Source organism: Trichechus manatus, unplaced genomic scaffold (genome assembly GCF_000243295.1).
Source record: "Trichechus manatus latirostris isolate Lorelei unplaced genomic scaffold, TriManLat1.0 scaffold00064, whole genome shotgun sequence".
NCBI lineage: Eukaryota > Metazoa > Chordata > Mammalia > Sirenia > Trichechidae > Trichechus > Trichechus manatus.
In genome coordinates this window covers 4,517,143-4,537,175 of record NW_004444000.1, presented here as the reverse complement: position 1 = coordinate 4,537,175, position 20,033 = coordinate 4,517,143, and the positions used below count along the sequence as shown (strand labels likewise).

General features: G+C 43.3%; 1 protein-coding gene across 4 annotated transcripts in view; it reads left to right on the top strand.

Moving 5' to 3' along the window:
* Window positions 1-20,033, top strand: part of LOC101359291 (neurotrimin) — a 1,230,303-nt gene that overhangs the window by 954,093 nt on the left and 256,177 nt on the right. For all 4 annotated transcript variants that reach the window (XM_004379317.1, XM_004379316.2, XM_023734042.1 and 1 more), the window contains exon 3: window positions 11,116-11,348. In XM_004379317.1, the coding sequence (XP_004379374.1) occupies window positions 11,116-11,348 (233 nt within the window). The remainder of the gene's footprint in view (window positions 1-11,115; window positions 11,349-20,033) is intronic.

The window sequence follows — 20,033 nt, the reverse complement described above, 5'->3', positions numbered from 1 at the left end:
AAAGGGCCTGGAGACCTAGGCCTGTACATCTTCCCTGCTGAAAGTGTTCTCTGGACTAATGTGAGCTCCCCAGGGCAGAGCTTGCAAAAACTGTCTCTGTAGATCTGCTCTGACATAGCCTGGGATCTCTTTCAGCCAACTTTGCCCTTTTTGTCAGCAGTGGATCTGAGCAATAGGTATGTTCTTCCCTCACCTGTGAGAATTTTTTCTAGGCCTTTCCGTTAGGCCTAGGAAAGTAACTTTTAGGGCTTTCACAGTCTTCACTACATAAGATAGATAAGCCAGTGTTGGCCTGCTGACCTGGGTCTGTCTTCACCGCCTTCCTCTCTTCACCTTCATCTTATAATGGAAATGGCAGGGGAAGGAGAGAGTGGAAGCTGGTCTGAGCCACTTTCAACAACAGACTGGTTTAAGAGATCTGTGTTCCTCTGAAGGGAAGTCCTTCAAACAATCAACTTTCACAAGGAATGGATGAAGACATCTAACAGAAAATATGCAGATGATGGGGTCCTCCACCTCAGAGCAGAAGCAAGTCAGAGAGAAAGTGATGTCTTAGTTGCAGACATTGCTGCTCATCTTTCTGGAGGATACATCTGCCCCCCAGGTATAACAGAATGGAGATGAACTATCTGGAGAGACACAATTATCTCTTCTGCACGTAATTATTCTTAATCCCCTCGTCTTAGTGAGCACTGTTTTCCAGACTCCGGGAACTCCTTCCTCCCTCCCTCCTCAAAGGGACCCCAGAGAGAAGAGAGGCTTTGCATGATGCATGAAGTGAAGGGAGAGCCCTCGGCTGCTCCAGCCTGCGTCTGTGTCTTGACTCTGCTTTTCTATCCTGACTTGTCTCATCAACCTCTCAGATGACACTTGGTAACCTGGTGGCCTCTCTTGTGGGAGGTTGCCAGCTTGCTAATAGCCACTGTCCCTTCCAGCTAGGCCCTGGGCAATCTTTGTGGACACAGTGGCACCACCAAAAGGTTAAATGATGTGTGGCCAAGGTCACTCATTAGAGAACAGGGAGCCCCTATGACCTAGGAGTCTTCTTCATCACTTTGGGATTTTAGCTGTAATCAGTCTGCCTCCTTTTCTGTGTGCTTTGGGGTGTTGATGAGCAGTGACTCTGTTGTCTCCACAGGGAAAGAACAGCTTTGGGCTGTGAACTGGATTTCATTCTGTCTGCCACACAACCCCAGTGCACTTTACACATGCACAGTCACTGGAGGGAACACCAGTGAGGAAGGGAGCCTGGGCTCTGGGCTCCACAACCCTTACTGGAAGGAAAATGAGGCCTGAGGCTGGTCTGAGCTCTGACTTTGGTCCTAAGCCATGGTTTTCCCCATGCAGGTGGTATTCAAGTCATGAATGCAAGAGATCCTTCAGTGGAAGCGGGTGGGTTGTTAGAGGCTCCACCAAGGCCTGGGGGAGGGTATAAAGTGTGTTCCAACAAGTGATTAGAGTTGAAACTAGTGCCGAAAATGGGGCCAGGAGTGACATACACGACTGGCTTAAACAGGGACTGATGCTTGCACACCAGGACTCCCAAGCAGAGGTCTTTGTTGTAGCCACACAGGCATTGGGCTTGGGGGTAGGTGACTGTCTTAGGCTGGTTCTCTAGAGAAGAGAACACAGTTAAGTGTATAAATATCTATATAAAGAGATTTATATCAAGGAAATGGCTCATGCAGTTGTAGAGGCTGTAATATCCCAAATCTATTGGTTAGGCTGGAGGCTTCTTCTGATTCACATAGCTGCAGGGACTGGCAAACCCAAGATCGGCATATCAGACAGCAAGGCTCTTGCTCACAGGCTGCAAAGACCATCAATCCCAAGATTGGCTCAAGACAGTAGGTAAGCTGCTGGCTCAAGTCCCAAGAACCAGAGGCAGATGAACAGGAGCCAGCTGCAGGATCCAGAGTGAGCAAAAGCCTGCAAGCCTTGCTGCACCCCCAGGCCACACTCCCAAGGAAACTCTCTTTCAACTGATTGGCTACTCACAGCAAGTCCCATCATGGAGGTGATCACATATATCAAATCTCATCACAGAAGTGATCACATCATCATATAACTGCCAAACTATATCATAACTGCCAAACAACTGAGAATCATGGCCCAGACAAGTTGACACAGCTTGTAACCTTAATGATCATGGAGGGTATGTCCATACCCTTTTATGCAGGGTGATCATGTGTTCCAGTTGGCCTGGCAAGCCCTAGTTTCTCTGGTGTAATTTTTAAAAGTATTAAGTTTAAACAACAAATTATGGGTTCCCCTACTAATCTCCAATCAGGCTGGGCTCTAACTCATTCAGGGAATGGATGAAGCCCATTTTAGGTGTAGAATTTACATATGCTGGCCATAAGGACAGGTACAGGGGTAAAGGAAAGATGAAGGAGAGACTGAAGATTCCATTTCCTAGAGTCCCATTCCTTGCTTGGGAGGGCACCTGGCTGGGGAAAAAAGAGAGGAACTCAAGTTGGCTGTCATTTGTAACCATCTGAAGTTCTCTGAGGTAACCTTTGCACAGTTCTTCATTTTTGTTCTCTTCTCCCTCTTTGTCTTCAAAATAAAGTAAAACATCTTTAACATGGTATCTTAGGCTGGGTTCCCTAGAGGAGCAATACCAGTGAAGTATATATGTAAATATATAGAGAGAAATTTACTTCAAGGAAGTGGCTCACGAAATTGTGTAAGCTGGCAAGTCCCAAATCCATGGGTCAGGCAGCAGGCTGGAAGCTTCTCCTGACTCATGTGGGTGCAGGGGCTAATGAACCCAAAATCTGCAGGTAAGGTGGCAGTCTGGAGGCTTCTCACGTTTCAAGAACCAGAGGTCAGAGGATGACGAGATGAATGCAGGATCAAGAGAGAGCATGAGCTTTGCCAGAACATCCATATATATTGGATGCAGGCCACCCCCACAAGGAAACTCCGTTTCCCACTCATTGGCTGCTCACATCAGATCACAGAATGAAGGATGATTATATAATGTCTGCCAAACCACTGAGAATCATGGCCTAGCCAAGTTGACACATAACATTAACCACCATACAGGGAATACTGCACAACCTACCTGCAATAACCAGGGTTGCCGTAGGGAAAGATGACATGCTCAAATTGGGTAATTTGAGGAGAGTTTAATAAAGTGCATATTTACAACGTACAGCCAGAGTGTAGGAAAACTACAAGGGCAGTTCAGGACCCTGGGGTTGGTTAGACCAGAACATCATTAGCACTTCCAGGCCTGAGATAAGAGGAGGGGGCTTTGTAGGCACTGCCAGGGAGAGGGAGTTATGTGGAGATGGTCACCTACCAGGACCGGTGATCTTTGATGGAGGGATATAGCCAGCCTCTGGCAACCCTGTGGTGAAGAAGTCAGTGAAAGAAGTAACCTGACATGCCTCTCCTCCCTCACCTACCCCATCTCCTGCCACTTCTCATTGGCTGAACCCAGTGGGAAGCCAGAAGACAGAGAATCATGCAGGCCAGTCCACGGTGGGTCTTGAGGGACAAACAGAAATGGTAGCACATTAACTCTCTGGCCTCACCTCTTATTAATCTTCTTTTCTACCACAAGCCTTCCCCAAACACAACAGAATGTTTTCACAGCCCCATCATGCTTTGCCCAGACTCCTCCCTCTGCCTGAAATGCCAAGTCCATCCCTTCTCCACTTAGTAAACTCCTACCACCCTACGGCAGCCCCCATAACGATCACCAAGGTCCAAAATGGCCCCGAAAGTAATCGACAGTCATTGTGTTTGGGTTCTTGGAATACAGGAACAAATATTGTAGACACCTTTTTCTCTTAGAGCCCCACATATCACAGGAAGGTAAAGCGCGCACAGATCACTATAGACACATACCAGGATAAATTTAGTTCTGGAGAACACTCATGGTGGAATGAAAAATCTGCAGAGTAGTTTGAATATGAGACCGTATTTAAAATTGGTTTTGATAGGGGGATGAAACTCTGTCTAAGAAACAACAGGGGGAAGGGCATATGGCGTTCCAAAGTGTTGGACGACTGAATCCTAAACGTGAACAAAGTTGAGATAACAGTGAGAAGTACCCCAGTGCGCCTAAAATGTAAAACGCCTAAAGCAATGTGGGCGGGGATGGAGGGAGCATTGTGAGGGATCTCGGACTTGAGCCCCGGGTCAGAGGTAGATGGAATCCAAGATGAACTCCATTGAACTCTCTCTCAGCACTTATGAGTCTCTCCCCCTAGAAACCGTTGATCTCTATGAAGAGGTTCAAGAGATTCTTGCCAGCTTTGGATTTTTTAGAATATACTACGGAAACAATGAAAAGAAAAGACATCAGCTGCCCAGCTTAGCTCACCTGGGGAAGGAAGGCTCTGCTGCCTTTTCCAATGGTCCTACAATCTAACAGAGATGACACTTCTCCCAGATCATCTTGCTCTAGAGTTAAGAGTCCCTTCTTGCCACGGGGACTTAGCAAACAGTTATTGAATAAATAAATGGCTTGATTTAAAGCACCACCTTCTTGATTAAAAATGTGATATGATAATAACACAAATGTTATTTTATCACAGGTACAAATCAAAACGTTGTACCATTTCTTTCAGAAAAGCCATGGGTCACCTAACTCAGTAGAGTTTCTGTAGAGATGATGCTACTTTATTTGCCTCTGACGCAAAGGGCAGATGTATAGGTGTGCTCTTTGGGAGATTCCCTTGGAGGTCCACAAAGCACTGCCTTCTTTATTTATCCCCAAGACATTAGAGAAGTAGAAGTGCCCTCCTTCACTGTTCTGACCTCCACAAATAGTGGAGGGGGTTGTGGCCATTTTCTGCTTGTACATGCAGGCTGGTGGTGGCATACAGTGTAGTTAATCCTCCCAGCCAGGGCCTTTACATGGCCACAGGCCCCATGGCCTTTTATTTCTCAGGAGTTGAGGAAAGGTGGGAGGTTTTAATCAAATAATTATCAGACAGCAGATATTTATTGAGTGCTTACTTTGTACTCAATACCATAATCTGTAGGGGTACAAGAGAAAAATAAGCCATGTCCTTTGCTTTTCAAGAATTTACAGTCTAGCCTGAGACATAAGACTATTGCATACCTGAGAATGAGGAAGCATTATCACCACTGTCCTCTGCTGGGTCTCTACTACATACAGAGCAGTGCCCTTGCACGCTCTGCTTCTGTGGTTCTACTTCATCATCTCATTAAGCCCATGCAGTAGGAAATGCTGTTTCCATTGCTGTTGTTGTGTGCTGTTGAGTCGATTCAACTCTTAGAGACTATGTATGACAGAGTAGATCTGCTCCACAGGGTTTTCTAGGCTATAATCTTTATGGGAGCAGATCACCAGGTCTTTTCTCCTGTGGAACCTCTGGTGGGCTCAAACTACCAACCTTTCAGTTAGCAGCTGAGTGCTTAACTATTGTGCCACCAGGGCTCCTTATTGCAGATGAGTTCCATGGAACTCAGTGAGGTCAGATACACTGTCTGATGCCTGAGTTCAAGAAGTCTGACTTCAGACCTGTGCTGTTTCCTCCTCAGGCTCTCCTCTGGCTTCAGCCATCTGTCAACCAGTGTATGCAGATATTCTTTTCTGTTCACCTTGGCCATAAGCATTCCCACTGTCCTACCCAGGTGTCGTTAGCATTGCCATTATTTTCATAACTGGGAGGGGGTTTATAGTCTACACCTCTTTTTTATATAAAGCAAAACACACGAGAGATGTAGAGGCCATTGTGGACTCGGTGTAAGTTCAGTTTTCTTGTCTCTGAATGACCTAAACCAATTTTATAAATGTTAACACATGATTAGATTTTTAAAAAAATACCAGTAGGGTCAAATAGGCAGCCCCACTAGTGAAGCCTTCTCCTACCGTAAAGAGCTAGCTAAGGTGCTAGCTGATGCCATTTGGTCACGGGCGATTTTGGTATTCCAGTTCCAATCAAAGCTTAACTAATTTCTACAACAATGGAAAATGGGAGTCCGTCGCAAAGCCGTATTTCTTACACCTCAGTCACTTGGTCTGCATTTCCTGTGAGTTGGTGATGAAGCATCATCACTTATTTGCTTCTTTCTCCCAGAAACCGCTTTCTTTCCAAAGCAGGACTGGGAGATGACACACCAGCTCCATGTAACCACGTGTCAGTACTTCAGAGCCAGTCACATTGTGATGATTCCCCAAGGAGCTTGAGGAGCGGGTGGGGCACAGACAAACACACAGAGGAACTAACTTAGGGGCAGCTGGAGAGTTTTTGTGCGGCAAGAGGAGACGGTGACCAGGGGCTGTGAAGGGTGGAAGCACTCATTTCACTGTAGTCTCCAGCATTGCCTGAGACATGCTGCTTTTCAAAAGCAGTTGAAGGGCCATTGGATCAAAGGAATGGTTGGATTACACACTGCCTGGCTCCATTATTGTCCACAGATCTTTAGGCAGGTGTGTTTAAGAAAGGTCAAGCATAGAGTTTTCCCCTTTCTTCAATAATCTTTTTATTTTAATACTCTTTTGGTCCATCTTTAGAAGGTTCTAGGCAGATACTTTTTGCTATATTTTTCTTCCAATTTCTCCCTCTCTCTTCTCACATCCCAACTCCAAAAGTAGCTTGAGTCCTTGAGTGCATACTTTGAGGTTTTGTTTCTGCAGCACAGGTACTGGGCTTGCTTAGTCATGTTTAGCTATTCCTTTCTATATAAATGCAGCACGTGTAATAAAACCACGATTTTTATCAGCAAGAGATAAGGACATAGAAGACCACATTTATAGAGCTTTGACACAATAGGTACAGCTGCAGAAAGTTACAGGTACGGTAGCTTTCTTTGCATCCCCTGTGCTCATGTCACAGTGCAGCAGGTGCATATGTGGCTGGATCCCCTTTTGGCCAACCACACATGGAAATTTCCATCATCAAAGAGAATGCATTATGCATTGACAGTCTATGCAGGCTGCATGCCATTGATAATCTGTGCTCAAATAGACCAGCCTATTGTCTATAAAAGGAAACTTCTCCAAGGAAAGGAACCAGGTGCGATGCACAGAGACCAAGAGGACTGTGCCCCAGCACGGAAATGGTAAATCGAATGTCCCGACTGGCTTTCTTTTTCTTTTTCTCTGCCTAGATTCTGCCCAGGATGTTAGATCAGCCAGACTACAGATTGTCCATGGGGCCACACACAGGAGGGGTGGGCCTCAGGACTGCTGGGGGTGGAAGAGACATTCACAGAAACACTGACAGCTCATGCCCACTGGCTGGAGGGCTGGGCTATGGGAAGCAACTGGAGGACAGGCATCAAGTCTGGTGAAGAGGATGCTGTCAGAGCTGTGAACTGTTTGGAGTTTGGGGAGTTGGGAGTTCCAAGACTCAATCCGGAATCCTTGGGTACAAAAGTTGCTCCTCTGTTCTTTACATATGTGGCAGGACAGGCAGAGGGATGTTGGGGTTGGGGAGTTTGTGTATCTCAAGCTTGTGCGTGTGTGTGGCGGGGGAGGAGTGAGAGACTGTCCGGGTTTCGGCTGGATACTTCCACCCTTTCTATCTCCTTGTCTCTTTTCTGGCTTGCATTGTGCTGCCCTATGGCCATGTCCCCGATCACCGACAATGGCCATCTCCAGCCATGATTACCTGGATTAGTCAGGGATAGCTGAGTTTGAAACCTGACTCACTGCCAGTCCATCATATAGCTGACCACCTTCCTGAGGAGGTGGAATGCCATAGTGTGTTTTAGGAGTGATTTTGTAGAAGAGCTACTTTAAGGGCTGTCTCTGAGATGAGGGAGACTGTGGACTGAATTTCCCACCCCTGACCTTCTACCCACTGCCTCCAACCAAAGCATTTTCTCTAGTTGAGAGAGGAACTATACTCATTTTTTTTTTTTTAACCTATGAGAAATGTCTCCTCTGCGTTGTTGTGGAGACTGGATAAATGAGACAGATAGATGGGAGCAGGTAGGAGGAGGTGACGGGATTTGGCTGCCACGCTACCTCTGTGATCCATCTCCTCAGAAGCCAGCATTAATTCTGTGGAGACTCAGCAAGACTGATATCCAGCAGTGACAGTTTGGACATATAAACATGACCTTGGATGTGCCCAAAACCACAGCTGAAGACATGCCAGCTTTTCTGTGTAGTATATCACAGGGGCCACATAGCTGTTGAAGTTGGCCGCGTTCAGCGTTGTTAGTGTGCCTGCAAATGGCCATCCTTGGCCCTCTAACTGCTGCGCAGAATGGTGGGACCGATTCGGTGCAGTCAGCTTTCAATAATGAGACGCTCACGAGGAAGCCCAGGACCGTCCTTCTGTATTCGTCGTTAGGTTGTGAATGCCCCCATTGTGGGTATCAAAAACAATTACTCGAGCAGTTTAGAGTTGGTCAGTATTTTCTGCACTGTGGCCATTCACCTGGTATCTGGTCAAATGTCCACTGTTAGAGGAAAAAAAGGAAGACTCTGCTTTTGGCATCCCAGAACGTATTGGTTACAAGAAAGTTTTCTCCTGTAAAGTAATGGGAAACTGCTTTCAAATGAGCATTACTTCCTAGTACCCTCTCACTCTGCTGCTCTCGTCCCACCAGAAGCTGGGGTCTCAGACCACTGGAATCAGCATCATTTGAGAATTTGTCAGAAATACTCATTCATAGGCCCACCTCAAACCTGCTGAATCAGAGTCACTGGGGGTTTGGGCCAAGGGATGTCTGTTTTAACAGGTCTTTCAGGTGATTCTGATGCATGACTTTGAGAACAGTAATCTAAAGTGCTCTTTTGGGAAGCTCTGTAGAGACGGTCAAGAACTCTAAATTAGTTATCTGACAAAACTGATTTTGAATCCTAGTGCTGGAGCTTGATATCAGTGTGATGTAGCCAATTTGTGCAATGTTTCTTAGCTTTAATTAATACCATCCGTAATTTGGTGATAAGTGAACCCTAGCAAGATTTTGTGAAGATACAATAAGCAGCACAAAACTTGCTGGATGCCAGGCCAGAGGTGTTTTCTGGTTGCTGGGTTTTCCCCACAGGAGCCCTAAGGGCTGCTTCCCACCTGTGCCCGAGTGGTCTACAGTGATTGTGTGTCATTTACACAAGTATAGGCTGAAGGATGCGCAGCACAGGATGCCGCATCGCAAGAGCGACTGCCTAGGGAAGCGGTGTGCTCGGTGGTGGTGCTTATACTTTGGATGGTCACAGACCATTCTGAGAATTCGATGGAAGCCATTGCCCCTCCCCACTGAAAAATATACCTTTGCACATTCTGAGGCGTGCACCTGACCGGGAGCTGGAAGACCTGGATGAGAGATCCAGCTCCATCACTTACTAGCTCTATTACTTTTGGAAAGTCACTAGACCGCTCTGGACCCTAGAGTCCTGCTCTTTAAAAGCAGGAGTGAGTAAAAGCACCTAGTGCACAGATTTGTTACAAGAATCAAAGGAGACAGTGTGAATGTAAAAGTGCTGTGTACCCTGCAAAGTAATGTATAAATTGGAGGCATCACTATGCATTTCATGATGCATCACTATTTCCAGCATTAGAGTCAGGATCAGGACTCAGTCTGAATTTAGCCTGAAGCCATGCAACAAACTTGGTGTCACGGAAGAGGGAAATGCATACAGGCAGAGAGATGGGATGATGACTTGGTGAGAACGGCTGGGAAATTTGAAAGTACAGGAAAAAGGAAAACAGAAGGAAGCTTCTAGAATTTGGGGGACCCAGATGCAAGAGTAAAAGAAAAAGAAATCCACCTTTATAGGTGCAAACGATTTGGAGATTTCGGAAAATGCCTTTAGTCTAGCAGTAATTGAGCATTTATGCTGCTGAGTATAATGAAGATAAACAGAAATGATGGTGGTTCATATTTAGTTTTGACTTCAGAATCTTACTGCCAGAATTTGCTAGTTTGAGATGAGAACAATCACATCTACCAGGTAAAAGCTGAGTCTCTGATTTAGCATGTATTAGCTCTGTGACTTGGAAAAGTTGCAGTTGATTCTCACTATTCTCAATTCTGTATTTGCAAATTTACCTACTCGCTAAAATTTATTTGTAACCCTAAAATCTACACTTTTGGCACTTTGACTGTCATTTGTAGACATATTGTAAGGTCAAATACCAACTAGAAGTAAGAGAAACAAAGCAACAAAAAAAACACAAAAACTAAAACAAAAAACCTGTTGCCGACAAGTTGATTCTGACGCACAGAGACCCTACAGGACAGAGTAGAATTGCCCCATAGGGTTTCCAAGGAGCAGCTGGTGGATTCGAACTGCTGACCTTTTGGTTAGCAGTCAAGTTCTGTGCCTTCAGGGCTCTAACAAAAACCAAAGAGCCTTAAGTTTCCTTGTTGGGGGGGTGGGGAAAGGAAGACCCCCCCACCCCTGCTTTTTTCTTAGAGCGTTTATTTTCTCTGTGCCTCAATTCCTTTATCAGTAGAATTTCCTTAAGGATGTTTGTAAGTATTCCATGATTCAATTCACATGAAACACCTAGAACAGTAACACAGGGAACTATCATCATCCATTGATGCCCTTGAGCAAAGAGAAGATGGGGGTGGGGGTGGGTAGGGGTAGGGCTCAGCCATTTTGGGAATGGAAGCTGCCTCCAGGTTACAACTAGGAAGTTATTTGAAGTGGTCCTGCCTCAGGTAGTCTCAGAAGTACTGAACTACTCATGGCCCGAAGTCTGAGGCAGTCATTGTTCTGAGTCTATAATCCTCTAAAAACTCTGCTACCGAGTTCCAGAAAGTGCACCCATGATGAACTTTAACAAAGGAAATGTATGTGTGGATACTGGAGGCCGGATTCTCTATGGAGTGCAAAGAGTTAACAAGTTTGGCTGCTAATCCAAAGGTTGGAAGTTCAAGTTCACCCAGAGACACCTCAGAAGAAAGTCCTGGCAATCTACTTCTGAAAACCCAGCCATTGAAAACCTTATGGAGCACAGTTCTACTCTGACACACACGGAGTCACCATGTGTCAGAATTGACTCAATGGCTGCTGCTTTTTTGGTTATACTGGTGGGGGAGGGTGTAGCAAGAGAAAAAACAACGTGTGATGAGAAGTCATCCTAGTTTGCCAAGAAAGTTCCACTCTGATGGCTCCCATTTTATCTCCAATCCTTTGACCAAACTGTCTGGTCCTCCCTACAGGTGCACAATTGACAACCGAGTCACCCGGGTGGCCTGGCTAAACCGCAGCACAATTCTCTATGCTGGGAATGACAAGTGGTGTCTGGACCCCCGTGTGGTCCTGCTGAGCAACACCCAGACCCAGTACAGCATCGAGATCCAGAATGTGGATGTGTATGACGAGGGCCCCTACACCTGCTCTGTGCAGACAGACAACCACCCGAAGACCTCGCGGGTCCACCTCATCGTACAAGGTAGGTGGGCTCAACTGTGCGCCTGGGGAGGGGAAGCTGGGGAAGCCTGGTTAGAGACTTTGTCTCTGACCCGCAATGGGCGTGAGAGCAGAGCAGCTTCCTGGTTGTCATGCTGCAGTTAGAAAATGCATTTTCAATAATTTGCCCATTGACCAGGACTGAAATTTTTTTTTTTTAATTTTGTTCTTTGTTCCAACAATATAGTTTCTCCCCCACGCATCTGTCAGTTTGTCATACTGTGGGGGCTTGCGTGTTGCTGTGATGCTGGAAGCTATGCCACCGGTATTCAGATACCAGCAGGGTTACCCATGGTGGACAGGTTTCAGCTGAGCTTCCAGACTAAGACAGACTAGGAAGAAGGACCTGGTGATCTACTTCTGAAAAGAATTAGCCAGTGAAAACCTTATGAATAGCAGCGAAACATTGTCCGATATAGTGCTGGAAGATAAGCCCCTAAAATAGAGGGTCATCAAAAAAGAGGAAAACCCTCAACGAGATGAACTGACACAGTGACTGCAACAGTGGGCTCAAGCATAACAACGATTGTGAGGATGGTGCAGGACCAGGCAGGGTTTCATTCTGTTGTACATAGGGTTGCTATGAGTCTGAATCTACTCAACAACACCTAACAATAACAATATATTTTCTCACAAAATTGTCTTCTAATTATTGAGTTCCATCACTTTTTCCTCCCTTAAGTTTCTTGGGTCCTCCCCAACTTTAAGCTTGCTGTATTTTATTTAAGGCCAGCATTTTAATGCTGTCCTGGCACTACACGCACATACATTGTGCCCTAACCCAGTCTTCAAAGACAGCATAGCCAACCAGCAGATGCTCTGAACAATTACACACCCTTTACAAGCACTTCTGTTGTTTCAAACTTGCTTGCACTTTCTCTCATCTCTGTAAACCTAGATTTCTGATACGCATCTCCGCTTTAATGGCTCCATCCTTTGGTTGCTCCCCTAGACCCTCCCTGCCAACTCCTTTTTCTACCCATCCCAGCTTCCAGGCCTTGGGTTTTTTTGCATCTCTCTTGGTTACAATCTCCCTGTATTCCTCAGGCCCTATAAATGGTGCTCATTTTTACTCCATGGAAAACAGACCCTGGGGCATTCAGACAACACTTAATTATGTTTTTACATTCCTGACTGTAAAAACAGCATGGGGGTAGTATCTGACCTCCTCTAACTTCACAAGGGGGAAGGAGAATCAAGATCAATAGCCAAGGCTTATTCCTAAGAGGTAGAGGTCAGACATGCCTCCTCTCTTCTCCATCTTTACTAATTATGACACCAACCATCCCTCCCACAGCACTCTCTACTTCTCTTCTGGGTTCAATAATTCATTGCAGTACACAAAACTCATGGACAATACTCATGATTGTGGGGTTTATTAGGGAAGTAACAGGTTACAATTCAGGTTCAGAAATGACCAGGACATAGTTCTTCCATCAGGACATGCTCAGAGGTAAACGCCTCTCCCTGGCCCTCTGCCTCTGTCCAAAGGCACTCAGCTTTCTCGCTTCGTGGGCCAGGAAGCCCAGTGTGCTGTCTCTCCTGCCGATCTGTCCTGCCACCACTTCTCTGCCACTGCTACACACCATCTTCAGCGTTACAGCTCACTGTCTGTCTCCTGGGTCCAGGAGCTTCTCAGCACAGGGATCCTGGGTCCAAAGGATGACCTCTCCACTCCTGGCTGTTCTTCCTTGGTGGAGATGGGTTCCTCTCTTTCCCGCGTCTGGGGTGGCTCATTTCAAGCCCAGCAGTACAGAAAAACTGACCAATCCATTTGGTGGACCACAATTACACTGTTACACAGTCATGCCCAATCACTTGAGTGGGAGTTACAAGACCATGGATACAAAGGCCACACAAAAGTGATCCATCACACCACATTAATATAGTGAGAAACAGCTCAAAATCAGACTTTGTTTTGGTCTGGCTGTGAGACCGTGATCAAATTATTAACTGTGCCTCAGTATTCTCCTTCCATAAAATGGGGTTAATGTTGTGAGGCATTGTGGTGAGGATTAAACTGGGTAATACATAGAAAACCTCTAGAAGGCCTGGCACATAGCACTGCTCTTTGGGTGTTAGATTTTATCAGTTTTAAAACTATTGCCATTATTCTTTAGCTTTTCTGACACACTTTACGATGGACCAAATACTTTGCTATGTTGTGTCAGAAGCTTAACTCCTAAGCAGTGGAGTCATGGCTCCTCTGTTGGGTTTCCCAACCTGATTCCAGACTTCCTTGATGCAGTAAACGGCAGGTCCAGGGAAGTAGACTCCTCTTCTGGAGGCCCCTTCTTCTCGCCCTCTTTATTGTCATGCTCAACCAAAGACTTTATCTTTAAAGGGAGGGCCAAGAATTGCCAGATGATTGGGTAGAGAAATAAGGGGAAGGAAGGTGACCCAGAAGGAAAAAGTAGAAGGATTAAGAGAAAACTAGCTGTGAAAAGAAGACTTGATGCCTTTGAATTGTGGTGTTGGGAAGAATATTGAGTATACCATGAACTGCCAAAAGAACGAACAAATTTGTCTTGGAAAAAGTACAATAATGCTCCTTAGAAGCAAGGATGGTGAGACTATGTCTCACATACTTTGGACATGTTATCAGGAGGGATCAGTCCCTGGAGAAGGACATCGTGCTTGGTAAAGTAGAGGGTCAGTGAAAAAAAAGGAAAACCTTCAACTAGATGAATTGACACAGTGGCTTCCACAATGGGCTCAAGCATAACAAGAATTGTGAGGATGGTGCAGGACTGGGCAGTGTTTTGTTCTGTTGTATGTAGGGTTGCTACCAGTAGGAATCAACTCGACAACACCTAACAACAACATCAAGCTGTGAGAAGGCCAAGGACAGTAACATGTGGATCATGTTTCCATGTACTGTGAAGAGTAAGATAGAGAGAAATAATGAGATGAGGAGGCGATTAGAATAAGGACTATACAGAAGCAAGCTCTGGTCTGAGATCATGCCAGTGGGATAGTTGAACCCCTCATGCTGTGGCAAAGTTTGATTATACCAAGTTTTTATTGTTTTATTATTTTTCCACTTATACTTTCTTCCCAAAAGGAAATTGTGATAGGTGTTCCTTTACTGATTCTAATATGAATATTTTCAAACTGCTCTTGCAACCAGAATTTTTTAAAATTACATTTTGTTGAGAATATACACAGCAAAACATACACCATGTACAATTAAGTGACATTGATTGCATTCTTTGAGTTGTGCAACTATTCTCACCCTCCTTTTCTGAGCTGTTCTTCTTCCATTAACTCACTGCCCCCTAAGGTTCTCATCTAATCTTTTGAGAGTTGCTGTTGTCACTTTGATCCCTTATAGATAGTTCTTATAAAAGCATAATGTGCAAGGCAAACATTTTTTACTAGTTAAGTGAACCTATTGTTTGGTTTTCAGAAGACTTTTTGACAATTATCTCAGGACAAATAGTTGCAGGGGTTCATCAAGCCCCATGGCTCCAGAAAGTCTGGCATCTGTGAGATTTTGAAATTCTGTTCTGCATTTTCCCCCTTTTGGTCAAGATTATTTTATCGAATGTTTGATCAAAATTTTCAGTCATGGTATCCAGGCACCATCGAATTCTTCTGGTCTCATGGCAAAGGAGGCATTAGCCACACATTCCATATCTTCCTCCTAGTCCTGACCCTTCTTCTCCTGTTGCTTCAGGTGAATAGAGACCCAATTGCTGTGCACTGAATGGCCGCTTGCAAGCTTTTAAGACCCTAGGCACTAAGCAATGAACTAGAAGGCAGAACCGATCACTGAATGTGTTATTAAGCCAATTGACTGGGATGTCCCATGAAACCATGACCCTAAACCTCCAAACCAAGGAACCAAATCCCATGAGGTTTTTGGCTGTACGTAAGCAACCTCAGCAGCTACTTTTTTGTTGTTGTTGTAATATATTTATCACATAACTTTTGCTAGTTCAACTTTTTACAGGTATACACCTTATTGACAGCAATTACAATAACTGGTTGTGCAACCCTACCCTTAATTAATGCAATTTTTCCATCACCATTAGCCTCCCATTCCCTCTCCCTCCCAGCCTTGGTAAACAGTAATGAACTTTGATTTCTTTACATTTGCCTTTTTGTGTCTTTTAATATAAGTGAAGTCATACAATTATTTGTCCTTCTGTGAATGATTTATTTCATTCAGCATAATGTCTTCAAGCTCCATCTATATTGTAGCATATATCAAGACTTCATTTCTCTTACTGGCTGAGTAATATTCCATTGTATGTACCACGTTTTGTTTATCCATGCATCTGTTGATGGGCATTTATTTCCACATTTTGGCTATTGTGAATAGTGCTGGAGTGAACATTGTTGTACAAGTCTCTGTTTGAGTCTCTGCTTTCAAGTCTTTTGAGTATACACCTAGGAGTGGAATTACTGGGTCATATGGTGGTTCTATTTTTAGTTTCTCAAGGAACCGCCACACTGTTTACCACAATGTCTGTACCATTTTCCATTCCCACCAGCAGTGAATAAGGGTTCCAATTTCCCCACATCCTTGCCAACTTTTTTTTTTTTTAATCTTAGCCATTCTGATGGGAGTGAAATGGTATCTCATTGTGATTTTGATTTGCATCTCTCTGAAGGCTAAAGATGGTTAAACATATTTTCATGTATTTCGTGGCTATTTGAAAGTCCTCTTTGGTGAAATGTCTACTCAGGTCCTTTGCCCATTTTATTATTGGGTTATTTTCTCAAAGTTTTTTATATATTTTTGTTATTAGATTCTTGTAGGACATATTATTTCCAAAGATATTCTCCCAGTCAGTTGCTTGCCTTTTCACATTTTCAGTAAAGTCTTTTGATGAACAAAAGTTTCTAATTTTTATGAGGCCTCATTTATTTTTCTTTTGCTGTTTGTGGTTTCCCCTTGAAATTGGGAACAGGTAAGTGTACCTGCTCTCATCATTTATATTCAGTATTGTATTAGAAGTCCTAGCCAGAGCAATAAGACAAGAAAAAGAAATTAAAAGTATCCAGATTGGAAAAGAAGAAGAAAAATTATGTCTATTTGTGGATGATATGATCCTATATATAGAAAATCCTAAAGAGTCCACAAGAAAAATTTTAGAGTTAATAGAGGAATTTAGCAAAGTTGTAACTGACAAAAGTCAGTTGTGTTTCTATACACCAACAATGAGAAATCTCAAAGGGAAGTTAGGGAAACGATTCCATTTACAATAACATCTAAGAGAATAAAATACCTAGGAATAAACTTAACCAGGGATGTGAAGGACATATACATTGAAAAGTATAAAACACTTCTAATAAATGGAAAGATATTCTTTGTTCTTGGGTTGAAAGATTGAATATTGTTAAAATGTCCGTACTTCCCAAAGTGATCTACAGATTTAACACTATCCCAGTCAAAATTCCAACAGCCTTTTACAGAAATGAAAAACCAATCCTTAACTTTATGTGGAATGGCAAGAGGCCCTGAACAGCTAAAACAATTTTGAAAGAGAGGAACAAAGTAGGAGGACTTACACTTCCTGATCTTAAACATATTATACAGCTACAGTAATCAAAACAGTCTGGAACTGGTATTAACAATAGACATATAGACCAGTGGTATAGAATTGAGAGTCATGAAATAAACCCACACATCTATGGTCAACTGATTTTTGACAAGGGGGCTAAGTCCATTTAATGGGGAAAGAAGAGTTTCTTCAATAAATGGTGTTGGTGAAACTGGATTCCTGCATGCAGAAAAATGAAACAGGATCCATGCCTCACACCATACACAAAAATAAATTCAAAATGGATTCAGAACATAAATATTCAAACTAAAACTATTAAATTCTTAGAAGAAAATGTAAGGGCAATGCTGTTGGGCCTAGTAACCAGCATTTTTTTTTGAATTTTTTTTTTTTAAATATTTTATTGTACTTCAGGTGAAGGCTTACAGAACAGATAGTTTCTCATGTAACAGTAACACACATGCTGTTTTATGACATTGGTTAACAACCCCACAACATTTTAACCCTCTAAATTCTCAACTTTTTTTTTTTTGGTGAAAATACACACAGCCAAAGATACACCTTTTCAAAAAATTTTTTTACGTACACATTTAAGTGACACTGACTGCGCTCTTCTAATTCTGCTGTTATTCTCACTTAAGATGAAGGCTTACAGGACAAAACAGTCTCCCATTTAACAGTTACTACAAATGTTGCCCTATGACAATGGTTAACAATCTCACAACACATCAACAATATCCTTACTCTACTTTGTGTTCCCTATCATCAGCTTCCTACTCCCCTTCTGTCTTCTGGGCCTTGTCACTGGACTCCTGTACCTCGTTAGTCTCATGGTTTTACTGGGCTGTCCTCTCCCGGGCTGAACAGTGAACCTCGAAGGTAACTTCACCACTGAGCTAAAACGGTGTCTGGGGGCCATACTCTCGGGGTTTCTCCAGTCTCTTTTAGGCCAGTAAATCTGGTCTTTTTTTTTTTTTGTGAGTTAGAATTATGCTCTACATCCTTCTCCAGCTCTGTCCAGAACCCTCTGTTGTGATCCTGGTCAGAGCAGTCAGCGGTGGGTAACCAGCATTTTTAAAGGAGAAAGAAGGGTGTAGAAGGTATCAGTGTGTATTGCAAACAGCAGAGTAGATAATGTTACAAGAAATTTTTGTTTCAGTATGTGTGTGCCCTGGTGGCTCAGTGGTTAAGAGCTCAGCCACTAAGCAAAAAGGTTGGCAGTTGAAATCCACTAGTTGCTCCTTGGAAACCCTATGGGGCAATTCTTCTCTGTCCTACAGAGTTGCTATGAGTCAGAATTGATTCGACAGCAATGGGTGTGTGTGTATAGGTTTCTAAAATCAATATATATATTTCTTATTGTGGAGAGTTGTCAAAAAAATTTGAGAATCACTGCTGTTTGGGAAGGTTGAACAGATGCTACAGTAGCACAGTCTATGGCAGAAGGTGCTTTTGAAGCCATTTCTTATCCTCCCCTCATCCCCCCCCATCCCCACTTACTGAGAGCAGAATACCTAGCAACGACAACAAGAAATTAGGAACTATGCATTAGTACAGACATTTGCTTTAATAAATAAAATCTTTATAGGACTGAAAAATGGAAGGAATAGTGAAAAATGCTGAAGATCATTGAAAACAAGGACCATGTTTTAGTCATATATATATATAAGCCTCCCCCAGCAGACACCTACATGCTCTTGTCCTAAGCAACGGATGAGCACCTTGTACACAGTGAAGATTTAATAAATGTTTATTGAACCAAAAGGGAAGAACATGCTTGGCATTTGTCAAGCTGAAAGAACTGAAGAGAATTCAAGCCTCAAGCTGCAGTTTTGAAAGATTCTATGGGCAAAATATTGAATGACACAGAAAGCATCAAAAGAAAATGGAAGATACACAGAGCCACTGAACCAAAAAGAATTGGTTCATGTTCAGTCATTTCTGGAGGTAGCATATGATCAAGAACCCATGGCACTGAAGAAAAAGTCCAAGCTGCACTGAAGGCATTGGTGAAAAACAAAGCTCTAGGAAATGACAGAATACCAACTGAGATGTTTCAACAAATGGATGCAGCACTGGAGGTGCTCACTCATCTATGCCAAGAAATTTAGAAGACAGCTACCTAGCCAACTGACAGGAAGAGATCCATGTTTGTGCCCATTCCACAAAAAGATGACTAAACAGAATGGAAATTATCGAACAATATCATTAATATCACATGCAAGTAAAATTTTGCTGAAGATAATTAAAAAAAATAGCTGCAGCAGTACATTGACAGAGAGCCGCCAGAAATTTAAGTCAGATTCAGAAGAAGACATGGAATGAGGAATATTATTGCTAATGTCAGATGGATCTTGGCTGAAAGCAGGGAATACCAGAAAGGTGTTTACCTATTGACTATGCAAAGGCATTCCACTGTGGATCATAACAAATTATGGATAACATTGCAAAGAGTGAGAATTCCAGCACACTCAATTGTGCTGATGTGGAACCTGCACATACACCAAGAGAAGTCGTTCAGCCGAGCAAGGGGATACTGCGTGGTTTAAAGTCAGGAAAAGAGTGTGTCAGGGTTGTATCCTTTCACCATACTTATTCAATCTGTATGCTGAACAGATAATCGAAGAAACTGGACTATATGAAGACAAGAAAGTGACATCAGGATTGGTGGAAGACTCATTAACAACCTGCATTATGCAGATGACACAACTTTGCTTGCTGAAAGTGAAGAGGAAGGACTTCAAGCACTTACCGATGAAGATCACAGACTACAGCATTCAGTATGAGTTACACCTCTACATAATGAAAACAAAAATCCTCACAACTGGACCAATAAAGAACATCATGATAAACGGAGAAAATATTGAAGTTGTCAAGGATTTCATTTTACTTGGATCCACAATCAACGCCCATGGAAGCAGCAGTCAAGAAATCAAATGACGTATTGCATTGGGCAAATCTACTGCAAAAGACTTCTTTAAAGCATTGAAAAGCAAAGATGTCAATTTGAGAACTAAGGTGTGCCTGACCCAAGCCATGATATTTTCAGTTACCTCATATACATGCGAAAACTGGACAATGAATAAGGAAAACTGAAGAAATGATAACTTTGAATTATGGTGTTGGCAAAGAATACTGAGTATACCATGGACTGC